Below are 14,606 nucleotides of genomic sequence, written 5' to 3'. Positions count from 1 at the left end.
TTTTTAACCAGTGATCACTTCCCAAACTTACCTTTCTCTTTTGAAGCCCATGATTTTGATTGGCATTTAGTGATGAAACAAAACACTCTTTGTGTTTATAAGTTCATTAATTTCTTGTCTAAGATTTCACAGTCTTCAGCAATGCTTTCTAGGTTCTTTTGAGGGACTGTTAGAAATGGATAGCAATCATCAGGTTGGGCAAGTCTTAGGAGAGTCTCTATCATGGCTTGAATACCCACATTGGGAAGACAGCAGACATTTATATTGTTACTGCTAGAGAAATCATCAACCACCATGTCTCATCTTTTCTTCCTCTGATCATTACTAGATGACCTTTTATCTGATGATATGTCTGGATACACATGGAATTGATGTAGGGGAGACAGCAGTGATTCTGAAGTCCTTTTGATCTAAAAGTGCTCTTGTCTATCAATGATTATAAAAGTTCTCTGACCTAGGTATGTAATAATATATGTAATCATATTTCTTCCCTTAGATGTATTATAATCCTGAAGCCCCCTGACCTGAGAGTGCTCTTGTATTAACAATCTGTTTGTCAATGATTTCAAAGTGTTCTGGCTTTAGGATAGTCCTAAATCTGCGGGTCAATGATAACCAAATTCCTGAGACCACTCCTCAAATCTACATGTAAGCCATTAAATTCACAAATAAGTAACATGAATCTCTAATCCAACTCAGTATAAATCTATCCCCTTCTCTCAGATCCCTAGCTAAATTCTCTTGGAATTTAGTCCACTTATAATGCATTATAATTACAATAAAACTGCCCCGTGACTAGGAAAATGGTTCAAGCCTGCAAATTCTTTTGAGATACCTCACAACATCAGTTTGGGACCCCAAACTTTTGGGGTCCCTTTCCCAACCTCAACAGAATCAGCTCCCTCTTCTGTGGGAAGAACCTATTATCTACAGGAATAAATTATCTGTTGCTACCTGTCCTTTTCTTTTCCCATATTCTTCTACTTTTCATTCTTTACACAAAGGTCAGGATTCTCCTCCCCATTTTAGGTCTTCTACTTCTTGGTTTTTACATTGCAGTATTTACTCTTTTTCCTTTTTCTTCTTTTCCCATGACAAAGGCTCCTGGAGCCACAAACAGAGAAAGAAAACATTGGAGACTCAAAGGACTCAGAGAAGCCCATCACCTCTATTTTCTCCTAGGGGCAAAGACTCCTGGGAGACTTCTGGTCTGTTGAACAAATATCACGTTCAGACCTATACTTTTTGTCCAATTCATAAGTCTGAATCTCTTGGCAAGCTAGGGCATATTTTACTTTTTCTTATTATTCATTCATCCTTAGTGTCTTCCTGGCATGATTTTCTCAACTCTAGTAAAGTATAGCCTTCACCTCTTGCTGGGCAAATAGTTCCCGGACCCAGGAGGTTCCAATCTTGAATTTTCAAGTCAGATAGCAAGTCTAGAAACATCCTTAGGACCACTGTCTTACTCAGGAAAAGACATATGAATAGAAGACACCTTAAGAACTTGATATTCTTAAGTGCATGTTCTCACCCTCCACTCTGGGGAGATAATAAGAGAGAAAGAGAGAGAGAGAGAGAGAGAGAGAGAGAGAGAGAGAGAGAGAGAGAGAGAGAGAGAGAGAGAGAGAGAGAGAGAGAGAGAGAGAGAGAGAGAGAAGAGAGACCCCCTCTCTTCTTGCTGGAAGTTCAAAGGACAGGCTGCCTGAGTGCTAAACAATACACTCCAAAGAGAAGAAAAGAGCAACAGAGTGCAAAGTTACTCCTTTTGAACTCTACTAAGTGGTCTGCTCCTCCTGCTTCAAAGGCTGGTTCTCTTTGATAGTCTTCCCAATGATTGTGACCATGGCAACCCACAAGGAGTCTTTTCATCATGTCTGTACTTTAGCAAGTATTCAGGATGCAAAGCCCTCTCCACATATGCTCTGTGGGATGATCCCAGTCCACTAGATCTGTGGAGTTTCCCATTGCCTTCATTAGAAAAATTTCCCAAGTCCTATTCAAATGTATCAAGGTAACATAGAAGTGATAATGGGTTCTCAGCAGTTATACTATTCTAGTAAAAACTATTTAGCAAACACAAAAAGATGGATCTGGTATCAATCTCAACTAGTTAAATTCAGAGAGGTACATAACTTTAAAATTATCTACCAGGTGATGAGTCCCTCAACCCAACCCTCCTTCAGCAAATCTCTAATATCACCCACCAGCTAAAGAACAGGAAGTTTTTGATCTGCTTGAATAGAATAATCACAATGAGGGGCAGCTAGGTGGGGCAGTGGGTAGAACACCAGTCCTGAAGTCAGGAGGACCTGAGTTCAAATTTGATCTCAGACACTTAACACTTCCTAGCTGTATGACCCTGGACTAGTCACTTAACCCTAATTGCTTCAGAAAAAAAAAGAGTAATAATCACAATGATGAGATGGCTGATTCTAGAAATACTATTTGGTTTAGCAGCATATTTCATTATTAGGGCATCTTGGGCTCTTAGATGGGCTGAAAGGGAATCTTTGGCTGAATGTCATCCATTCCCCTGTTCTCCGGTCAGAAATGCACTTTAACCATCACAGAGACAGACAACATTGACTTTTGAGAGGATTCTACTCTTCTTTCTTCACCTTTAGTGTCTTAGAAACTGACAAGCTACAGCGAAGTTCTTTCTTATACCTAATTTCCCTCTTGCAGACGGAGCACTCTTCCTCTCCTGTCTATTCTTACAATTCACCCAATTTCCTCAACTTCTTTCCCTCCCCTCCCCTCAGCCCTTTCTACTTCATTATTCAGCACTGGAGAGGATCAAGCCAGGGTAGAGACTGGATCTGAGTGGGGGCCCCACGAGGGTAATCTGCTATTATTCCCTTGGGAGGAACGCCTCTCCAGGCGGTCAATGATCCAGATGATTCTGATGGATTACAATCAACTAGAATATTTCACAGTGGGATGAGTTTGTAAAGGGGAGCCCTTGGGGGGGGGGCAGGGAAGAGGAAACTAGCCTGGAAGAGGGGACTGGAGATTTCCTTTTCTCTCCCTCCTGTTCTGCAGACTTAAGTGCTCAATCCTGAGGGAAAGAAGTCAGCATCCGCAGGGACCACTAACCCTGCCCACGTACTTTAACAGAATCTGGCGCCCGGGGTCCTGAGCTGGAGGGGTTTCCTATGGCCTCTCTGAGGCAGCAGCCCCGGGAACGGGAAGGGAGAAGAGAAAGACAGAAGGAAAAAGGGGGAAGGGGGCGGGGTGGGAAAGAGGAGGAGGTGGAGGAGGCGGCTGCAGCAGTGGTAGGGGATGGGGCGGGTTAGTCCTGAGCAGGTTGAGCCGCGATGGAATTAACCTCGCTGAGATAAACCGGCACAGTCCCGCCAGCAGCTCGGCTGCCTGGTTTTCTCACGCCAGGACCCCGCTGTCCAGCACCATGGCCACCAGGGCGCATGGTGAGTGTCCGCGGGGCACAGCGCAGACGGGTGAGTGCAGGGGGTTGGGGGAGCACCCCTTTCTGGGTTGGGGAGGAGGCTACACCTGCTTCAGCAGGTGTAAGAGGGAATCACTGCCCCGCACACTTGAAGAATTCAAGGGGAGAAGTTTTAAGAAGGAGAGGGCGCCCTGTGAGGGGGGAGAGTGTCTGACAGGGACATGGAGGCAATTCCTTTGGACTTCCGGACCCGTGAAAACTTGGAGGAGAACCTATTGTCTTGGGTAAAAACGAATTGGGGTTCTGGTGGTATTCTTGAGACTCCGAGACCTATGCCTCCCCCAGGAGGAAATTGTTAAGTAGATAAGGTTTAAGATAAGCTTACTTCAAGCTCCTCTAAAGGCCTCTTTCCCTTTTAGAAGTTGTAGGATCCTACTCCATTCACTACCTCCCCACCGGCTACCCCAACCCCGCATCTTTCCCCCAGGGACCCTAAAATATCAATCGTTTACACTTCGGTGTGGAGGCATTGTTTTCCAGAATGAAAGGTCTTGCCACCTGTTCAAGTAATTTCAAACTCTGACAGACTGAGGAAATGTGTGGTACAGAAACCCTAAAATCCCAGGCATAGACAGCCACCCCAGCTAAGGCTGCTCCTGCAGGGGGCCATGGCTTTTGTGGCCTTGTTTTCTGTTCTCTCTGGCGTGATTTAGATAGACAGAATGTCATGAGAAATGTGGTACTTAGATCTAGTTCCCACTACAGTCTTGGTGCTTTTGGGTGCTATGTGGGAAAAGATCTAAGGAACCTATATAACCTATGTTGTACTTTGGTGTTTATTGAGCCAGACCAGACAGATCTCAATGGAAAAAAGTCTAATTCATTCTAAAGGCCAAGGACTCTCCATCCTCTGGAGGCTGGATGTCTGCTTACGTCACTTTGGCTTGTCATAGTAATTGCTTTTAGTCCTAAAATACACAAAGATGCCCTCACACAACTCTCCTTTCAGAATCATAGAATGTTGGGACCGGGAAGGATCTTAGAAGTCATCTCTTGGTGATTACCTGCAGACCTATATAGGGGAAGTGTCATGGTCAAGGTCACAGGCAGTACAGTGCTTTTCTACAGCTCTTCTATCTTTGATGGTAGGTGTCTTTAGATTGCAAAATCTCTCATTTGGAGAGCTGGCTGTTGTGACTCATTTTGTTCATTCTCATTTTCCCAATAAAGGCGCTTAAGAGACTGCTATTTTATCCCTTTCTTCATTCTATTTGGCTCCCACGTTCTCTGTTGGTTATCTGCCCCTGAAAGTACCAGGCCCAGATTAGTGTCAGAGTATCTCATTCCATGTGATGCTTGAATAGTGCAAAGGTCCATGAGAAACTTGTCCACAAAGAATAAATGATAATCCACCTTCATTGGAGTGATGGGAGATTAGGGATACAGACTTATCACATACTTGTTTGACTTGTGATGTTTTGATTGTAGATTATTTTAGTTGCTTTCTTCCCTCATCTCTTGTTCTTTTTGGAAAGAGGCTTGGTTATTATAAGAGCTGGCTTGAAAGGGGAAGAAGAGAGCACTATATTTAGAAATGGAGGTGATGTAAAAATAAAATATTATTAAAATGCATATATTTTAAATGTTTTTGGGAAATGCTTGCATTTTAAGAGTAGGGAGTGAGAACTAAAATAAATTCCTAAAAGTGAAAGCGAACTGAAAACTTTCTGGCATTGTATATAGTTCCCCAAATTGAAAGTCCAGGTGAAAATGAAACAATGCATCTGAAAGAAATGCAGTATGCTTAGCCTAATTCAATTAGGCAACATTTATTAAATACTTTCCATAGGGAAGACACTGAGGAAAATATGAAGACAAAAATTAGAGTCCCCATGGCTCTTAAATGAAAGGAGGAGATTGCATTTTATCTTGGAGGCAATAGGGAGTCATGGAAGGTTTTTGATGAATAACCTTTTGTGCTGTTCTGAAGATGAAAAAAGTTACCATGTGAGGCACTAATGGTTGCTTTTTAGATGAGGTTCATAAACAGTGTATAAAATCAAGAGAAAGTCATACCAGCTCACAGTCACTCATCCTCAAGAGATCTATGCTGCATTATAAGGTGGACTATTCCAGCTGGAGGGGTGCTTGATCCTGTTAGGGATCATGGTCTAGAGCTAAGTGACCCTTGACTCTCTCAAAATTGAATCTATTCTACCTCATGGAAAGTGCTGTAACTTATTGCCTTATATAAAGTGTTTGAATATTTTTTTAAGTCAGACACTCCTCATGGTAGACCTTTGTAGGAATTTTCTATAAAGAATTGGAAAATTGGAATATGTGGCTTAAGGTTGTCACAGTGATAGCTGGGAAAGCAGGATAAATTGTTGTCCATCGAGTGTGGTCATACCTGTGTCTTAGGAAAAGTATTTGAGCAGCCAGGGGGAAGATCTGGGAGGGAGGGTAGGGAGGGAAATCTTAAGAGACCAATTAGGAATACAAATAAAAGGTAATGAAGGCCTGGACTGGGGTCATTGGTATTTGAGTGGAGTGAAGGGTCCAGGTGTTTGAGATACTGTGAGAACAGGAAAGATGAAACCTGGCAATTGATTGATTGATGAAGGACAGGGAGGAGGAATGGAGATGTCTCTAAAGTTACAAACTTGGGTCACTGGCAAAGTTTTGGCCCTAAGCTAAAAAAAGGAAGTTGGGAAGAGGGGTATATTTTGAGGAGAAAATAGACAATTTGTTTTTGACTTCGTTGAGTTTGAGATGCTAATGAGATATCTAAGTAGTGATATACAGCAAACAATTGTAGATGTTAAATAGACTGAATTGTTGACTGAATTGGGACTGGATTTAAGAAGAGAATTTAGAAATGGTATCTAGTTTAAGGAGTTATTTATTTATTTAATCTCTCCATCCCCCATTTTATTTTTATTTGTGTTGCATAAATTGTGTATATGTGTATGTGTGTTGGTGCTAAATATTGATGATATATGTCGGTTGATTTTATATCCTGCAACTTTTTTTTTTTTAAATTAAAACTTTTTATTTTTCGACATTTACCCCTATAAAACCCTGTGTTCTAATTTTTTTAACCTCCCTTTCTTCTACCTTCTCCCCAGTCAAGTGATCCAATATATGTTGAACATGTATAGTAAGAAGTTATTTAGAGATGTATAAAATACATGGTAATTGAATTCATGGAAACAAATGAAATCATCAATAGAATGTATATGGCAAGAAAAGAAAAGGACTCAGGACAGGGTCTTGGAGAACATCTATTTTTTTTATTCTTTTTCTTTTCTCTTTTTTATTTAATAATATTTTAAGTTTTCCAACTTTTAAAAAAGATTTTGACTTCCAAATTTTTCTCCTTCCCTCCCCAAAATGTCAAGCACTCTAATATAGTTTATACATGTGTAGTCATGTCATTATTAATGTTGTGAAAGAAGAAACAGAACAAAAGGGAAAAAACCCACAAAAACCCACCACCAATAAAAGGGAAAAATAGTATTCTTTGATCTGCATTTAGACTCCATAGATTTTTTTTTGGATGTGAATAGCATTTTCCATCATAACACTTTTGGAATCGTCTTGGATCATTGTATTGCTAAGAAGAGCTAAGTCATTCATAGTTGATCACTTGAGTTCCTGGAGGACTTTCCAGTTTTTTTTCCTAAGAGTACCTTCTCATCATTTCCCATAGAACAGTAATATTCCATCATAAATATATACCACAGATTATTGAGCCACTCCCCTCAATTTCCATTTTTTTCCCCTGAGAAGAGAGTTGCTTTGAATATTTTTGGTACAAATAGGTCATTTTTCTTTTCCTTTTTTTTCCCCTCAAAATATCTTTTGGTATTCATGCCAAGTAGTGGTGTGGTTAGATCAAAGAATATGTATTGATTTATAGCCCTTTGGGCAGAGATCATATATTTTAATCATTTATCATTTGGGACATGGGTCTTACTTTTTTATAAATTTGACTTCCTTTCCTTTAGAATGAATAGAGAAATGAGGTCAATGTAAATGTTTAAACACAGAAAGGTAAACAAAATTTTAAGAAGCTGGGTGAGCCTTCTATCTTAGGAAAAGTATCAGTCCCATCTCTTTTTTTTAGAGAGAGGTAAAAATGGTAAAGAGAAATGAAGTATCATCAGTTCTGGTTTCAGAAGTCCTAATTTGTTCTTGAAATATAGCATCTTCTTAGTGTCTCATGTGCTGGCTCTCACTCTCTGTGATGGCTGCTTCCCTATGACCCCACAGCTTTTGCTTTCTTCTTCCTGAGTACATCCTTTCTCTTCCTCCCCAACAGCTTCTCAGTTTATCCATACTGTAGTTAGGGAGGGAGGGGAGGAGGTGGCCCACCAATCCCAACCAGGGCAAAACTCCCTTGTGGATTGAAGAGGGAATTTCTGGGAACTCTTGCCTTGAAAATAGCAGGCATTCGTTTTTAAGCATCTTGCTATACCTGACAGTGACCTTTAAATATGACTACATATAGAAAAAAAATCTGAAATTGGAAGGAGCTTTATATGTTTAATCTCTATATTAACAAAAGAATCAATTTGTAAAACTTTATTTATTTTTAATCAACAAAAATTCTTTCCCTTCCACTTCTTTCCTTAAAAAAGAAACAATATTGGGGCAGCTAAGTGGTAGAGTAGATAGAATATCAGTCCTGAAGTCAGGAGGACTTCAGTTCAAATCTGATTTCAGACTCTTAACACTTCCTAGCTATGTGACCCTGGGAAAGTCACTTAACCCCAATTGCCTCAGGAAAAAAAATTAAAAAGAAAGAAAAAAAGAAACAAAATCAGTGTAATTGTTATACACAAACAAAACATTGCTACATATTCAAAACTGTCTGCTGTCTATCTATCTATCTATCTATACCTTAATTTTTTTCCTGAGTCTATGGCCTCTTTGTCAGGAGATGGGTAGCATGTTTCATCATAAGTCCTCTAGAATCACAGCTGATCATTGCATTCATTATTCAAAGTTCTAAAGTCTTTAGAGTTATTTATTTATACAGTGTACCAAGTCATTCTACTGATTTTGTTCTCTTCATTATACATCAGTTCACACATGTTTTACCAGGTTTTTCTGAAAGCTTTCTCTTCCTTATTTTTTTTTAACATTTCAGTAGGTTTCTATTATGTTCATATCCTATAATTTGTTCAGCCATTTCCCAATTGTTGGACATTCACTTAGTTTCTAGTTCTTTTCTATCACAAAAATTTTTTAGTTCTTTGCCTCTGTGAATATTTTCATTCATAAAAGTCTTTCTCTTTTTCTTTAACTATTTATCATTTGGAGTATGACTCCTAATATATATTTGGATCAGTTATTAAATAACTTAGGCTTAAAGCCTTAATTAAATCCCTACTACATGCCAGGTACCATGTTAAGTGTTGAGGATATAAAGAAAGGCAGAAACTGGACTTGTTTTCAAGTCCTTACAATCTGCTGGGGGAGACAACAAGCAAACAACTATGCACAAACAAGATACATACAGGCTAAATTGAAGAAAACCAACATAAAAGAAGACATTGATTGTAGAGGGCCACAGACAGTGTGGGGAACTCTGGATGAGGTATAAGACCCTTCAGCCCAGAAGGAACCTGCTGACAATGTCTGATTTAGCTCCCCATCTCCCCTAAGGGCTCTTGGCCTTCCTGAGAAGTCAGGGGCCACTGACAACTTCTGTTGTGATGGAAGTAGAGTGATAGCAGGTGGAAAAGTAATACTAGGTGGCAAACTATGTACAATAGCAAGTTGTTTATGTGGTCCCATGTGTGCAGTATATACTTAGCGCATGCCCAATGTTGTTTTGGTTACATAAGGGTACTAGGGTATAGAAGGGGGAGAGAATTTGTAATAAATAGACACCATTTTTCTACCATCCTCAGGAGTCTCACCTCTTCACTTCTCCACTAAAACGGTATGTTTTAATCACCCTGGAATGGGGGCTCTAGAAAGCATGGTATGTTTTGTCATTCCAACTTGGGGGTTCCAGAAAACAGGACACAACAATTGATATTAAAAAGAATCAGGAATAGCTTCTTGCAAAAGATGAGACTTTTTTGAAACTTGAAAAAAAGCAAAGGAAGGAAAGAAGTAGAGATGAGGAGGGAGAAAATTCCAGGCGGATTGGAGTGTCCAGTTCAAGAATAGCAAGGAAGTAAGTGTTAATTGTATCACAGAGTATGTTCAGAGGGTATGGTGTTGTGAGGTATAAAAAGATTAGAAAGTAAAGAAGGGGCCAGATTATGCAAGATTTTAAAAGCTGGAGAAGATGGGATGGAACAAAATCACTTTTGCCTCAGCATCTCTTTATGTGAAACAGAAATGAAGACATTCAAAGTAGCAGAAGACATTTTAGTGATGGTAATGATGAGAACTAAATAAGGGGTACCTAAATGAAATTAGGTTTAATTGAGGTCTAGTGGCAGGTTCAGGGTACAGGGAGTCAAATAGAGCTTCCCTGCAACCCTTAGGATTTGGTACAAGGATACAGAGTTAAATGAGGTCTAATAGCGGCACAAGAGTCCTCTGTAAAAAGAATTTACAGACCCGAAAACCTAGATTGATAAAAGAGGTTTATTGTGGGGTTTGGAAGTAAAGTTTAGTTAGTAAAGTTGAGGGTAGAGATAAAGGGCACCAGAACCACAGTTCCAGTGGGCAGAAATCCTTGACATGGCCAGCGTAAGGATGCCATGTTTGGGACCTCTGCAAAGAGTGGACTCTAGTTTGGTTCTTTGTATAGTAGGGGGTCTTTGGACAATCTGAAGGGGCTCATGGGTGAAGTCCCAGGTTGGCTTTAGCTGGGTTTCAGCCAGAGTTAGAATTTGAATAGAATTCAATGGGTTTTTAGATAAGGATGAAACTGTGCTTGGGGTGGGGTCCCTTCCCTGAGGAAGGGTCCAAGGAGGTTTTAAGAATTTTGGGATTGTGGGAAAACTGGGACACTGATGCATTGTTGGTGGAGTTGTGAAAGAATCCAACCATTCTGGAGAGCAATCTGGAATTATGCCCAAAAAGTTATCAAAATGTGCATACCCTTTGACCCAGCCATACTACTACTGGGTTTATACCCCAAGGAACTACTAAAGAAGGGAAAGGGACCTGTATGTGCCAAAATGTTTGTGGCAGCCCTTTTCATAGTGGCTAGAAGCTGGAAGATGAATGGATGTCCATCAATTGGAGAATGGTTGGGTAAACTATGGTATATGAATGTTATGGAATATTATTGTTCTATAAGAAATGACCAACAGGAGAAATACAGAGAGGCTTGGAGAGACTTACATCAACTGATGTTGAGTGAAACGAGCAGAACCAGAAGATCATTATACACTTCAACAAGGATACTGTACGAGGATGTATGCTGATGGAAGTGGATTTCTTCAACATAGAGAAGAGCTAATCCAATTCCAATTGATTAATGATGGACAGAACCAGCTACATCCAGAAAAGGAACACTGGGAAATGAATGTAAACTGTTATTTTTACCTTCTGAATCCAATTTTTCCTGTGCAACCAAAAATTTGGTTCTACACACATATATTGTATCTAGAATATACTGTAATATATTTAACATATATAAGACTGCTTGCCATCTGGGGGAGGGGGTTGGGGGAGGAAGGGAAAAAATCTGAATAGAAGTAAGTGCAAGGGATAATGTTGTAAAAAATTACCCATGCATATGTACTGTCAAAAAAATGTTATAATTATAAAATAAAATAAAAATTTAAAAAAAAAAGAATTTTGGGATTTCCTCCTCAGTAAGAGGAGGGGAGAAAAAAGAGCTCTAGGTGAATGTTTTGTTTTTTCATTTTTTTTTACATGAAGTTCTCAGCTAAGAGGATGAGAATATGGGGGCCACGGGAGATTTGAGGAAGCACGAAAAAGTTTGCAAAAAACAATGGTGAGTGAAATAGCAAAATGATTAGGGAGATGTAAAAAGATTGCCTTGCTTCAGTGAGGACCCAGAGGAGACTATATAACAAAAATTTGTAGTTGACTTAATACAGTTTCATTATTTTCTCTATATTTATTTAGCAGTACTTGTGTAGGAGCAAAGTCAGCAGATGGAGAAAAGAAGTCAGGGCTGAATTTTAGCAAGGCAAGAACTTCAATAAGATATAAAGTCATGAGACTCTGTAAGGACAGTGTATATAGTTATATAGTTCACCAAGGGGTTAGAATGGGGAAGGGAAGAAAATATGGCAGAAATGATGATGTGACAAAGAACTGAAAAATAAAGTAGTAGAGGTCCCATTAATGATGAAGAACAGGTTTACAGATTTCCAGGCAGAGGGGAAAAATAAGATGAAAGATGATTGTGATCAGATAAAGGAATTTCAGGAGTGGTGCATTTGTGGGTGAATGCAAGATCAAGAATAGGACCATCTCCCTTCAGTAAACATCATATGTAATGGTGATAAACTAGAACCTTTCCCTGTTAGATCAGGAGTGAAACAAGGTTGCCCACTATCACCATTACTATTCAATATAGTACTAGAAACTCTAGCCTTGGCAATAAGAGCCGAGAAAGAGATCCAAGGAATTAGAGTAGGAAATGAAGAAATCAAATTGTCACTTTTCGCAGATGACATGATGGTATACTTAGAGAACCCCAAAGACTCTGCTAAAAAGCTATTAGAAATAATTCAGAATTTTAGCAAAGTCGCAGGATACAAAATAAATCCACATAAATCCTCAGGATTTTTATACATTACCAACACAATCCAACAGCAAGAGATACAAAGAGAAATTCCATTCAAAATAACAGTCGATAGTATCAAATATTTGGGAATATATCTACCAAAGGAGAGTCAGGAATTATATGAGCAAAATTACAAAACACTTGCCACAAAAATAAAGTCAGATTTAAATAATTGGAAAGACATTCAATGTTCTTGGATAGGCCGAGCGAATATAATAAAGATGACAATACTCCCCAAACTAATCTATTTATTTAGTGCTATACCAATCAGACTCCCAAGAAACTATTTTAATGACCTAGAAAAAATAACAACAAAATTCATATGGAAGAATAAAAGGTCGAGAATTGCAAGGGAACTAATGAAAAAAAAGTCAGAGGAAGGTGGTCTAAGTGTACCTGATTTAAAGCTATATTATAAAGCAACAGTCACCAAAACCATTTGGTATTGGCTAAGAAATAGACTAGTTGATCAGTGGCATAGGTTAGGTTCACAGGACAAGATAGTGAATAAAAATAGCAATCTAATCTTTGACAAACCCAAAGATCCCAAATTTTGGGATAAGAATTCATTATTTGACAAAAACTGCTGGGAAAACTGGAAATTAGTATGGCAGAAACTAGGCATGGACCCACATTTAACACCACATACTAAGATTAGATCAAAATGGGTCCAAGATTTAGGCATAAAGAACGAAACCATAAATAAATTGGAGGAACATGGGATGGTTTACCTCTCAGACTTGTGGAGGAGGAAGGAGTTTGTGTCCAAGGGAGAACTAGAGACCATTATTGATCACAAAATAGAACATTTTGATTACACCAAATTAAAAAGTTTCTGCACAAACAAAACTAATGCAAACAAGATTAGAAGGGAAGTAACAAATTGGGAAAAAATTTTTACAGTTAAAGGTTCTGATAAAGGCCTCATCTCCAAAATATACAGAGAATTGACTTTAATCTATAAGAAATCAAGCCATTCTCCAATTGATAAATGGTCAAAGGATATGAACAGACAATTTTCAGATGATGAAATTAAAACTATTTCCACTCATATGAAAGAGTGTTCCAAATCACTATTGATCAGAGAAATGCAAATTAAGACAACTCTGAGGTATCATTACACACCTGTCAGATTGGCTAAGATGACAGGAACAAATAACGATGAATGTTGGAGGGGCTGTGGGAAAACTGGGACACTGATGCATTGTTGGTGGAGTTGTGAAAGAATCCAACCATTCTGGAGAGCAATCTGGAATTATGCCCAAAAAGTTATCAAAATGTGCATACCCTTTGACCCAGCCATACTACTACTGGGCTTATACCCCAAGGAACTACTAGAGAAGGGAAAGGGTCCTGTATGTGCCAAAATGTTTGTGGCAGCCCTTTTCATAGTGGCTAGAAGTTGGAAGATGAATGGATGTCCATCAATTGGAGAATGGTTGGGTAAACTATGGTATATGAATGTTATGGAATATTATTGTTCTATAAGAAATGACCAACAGGAGAAATATAGAGAGGCTTGGAGAGACTTACATCAACTGATGCTGAGTGAAACGAGCAGAACCAGAAGATCATTATACACTTCAACAATGATACTGTACGAGGATGTATGCTGATGGAAGTGGATTTCTTCAACATAGAGAAGAGCTAATCCAATTCCAATTGATTAATGATGGAAAGAACCAGCTACATCCAGAAAAGGAACAATGGGAAATGAATGTAAACTGTTATTTTTACCTTCTGAATCCAATTCTTCCTGTGCAACAAAAAATTCGGTTCTACACACATATATTGTATCTAAATTATACTGTAATATATTTAACATATATAAGACTGCTTGCCATCTGGGGGAGGGGTTTGGGGGAGGAAGGGAAAAAATCTGAATAGAAGTAAGTGCAAGGGATAATGTTGTAAAAAATTACCCATGCATATGTACTGTCAAAAAATGTTATAATTATAAAATAAAATAAAATAAAAATTAAAAAAAAAAAAAAAAAAAAAAAAAAAAAAAAAAAAGAATAGGACCATCTCTCTATACTTAGGTGAGGTGAAGGAGTAGATCATAGGAAAGGAGTAAGGAAAGAATGAAGGAAGGAGAAGAGTAGGAGTGATCACCAGAATATTGATTGGGTGATACATATGGATTGTATAACTGCAGAAGAACAGAAGTTGAGTACTTGTGGTGAAGGGAAAATATGGAAATGATGATGGGAAGCAAGGAATATTCTAACTACTCCCACACAACCATGAATTAGAGTTATGAATGAAAGTGCAAACAGTTCTAGCAGAGGGAAACTATGTCATCAGGATGGAGCCAGGTCACAGTGAGTGCAAGGAGAGAGAAGAAGCAGGAAAAGGGAAAAAAAAAAAAAAAAAAAGTAAGATGAGTTATTTTTTGTTAACCCTATGGAGCAGGGACTCCAGAGAGTAAGTGGATGGAATGAATGGGAAGTTGGTGGG

General features: G+C 38.8%; 1 protein-coding gene across 1 annotated transcript in view; it reads left to right on the top strand.

Moving 5' to 3' along the window:
- Positions 1 to 3,364: 3,364 nt before the first annotated feature.
- Positions 3,365 to 14,606, top strand: part of ANO2 (anoctamin 2) — a 531,090-nt gene continuing 519,848 nt past the window's right edge. Inside the window, exon 1 of the mRNA XM_074269016.1 lies at positions 3,365 to 3,461. Within this exon, the coding sequence (XP_074125117.1) occupies positions 3,413 to 3,461 (49 nt within the window). The 5' untranslated portion in view covers positions 3,365 to 3,412. The remainder of the gene's footprint in view (positions 3,462 to 14,606) is intronic.

Source organism: Sminthopsis crassicaudata, chromosome 5 (assembly GCF_048593235.1).
Source record: "Sminthopsis crassicaudata isolate SCR6 chromosome 5, ASM4859323v1, whole genome shotgun sequence".
NCBI classification, from domain to species: Eukaryota; Metazoa; Chordata; class Mammalia; order Dasyuromorphia; family Dasyuridae; genus Sminthopsis; species Sminthopsis crassicaudata.
This window is presented reverse-complemented; position numbering and strand designations above follow the sequence as displayed.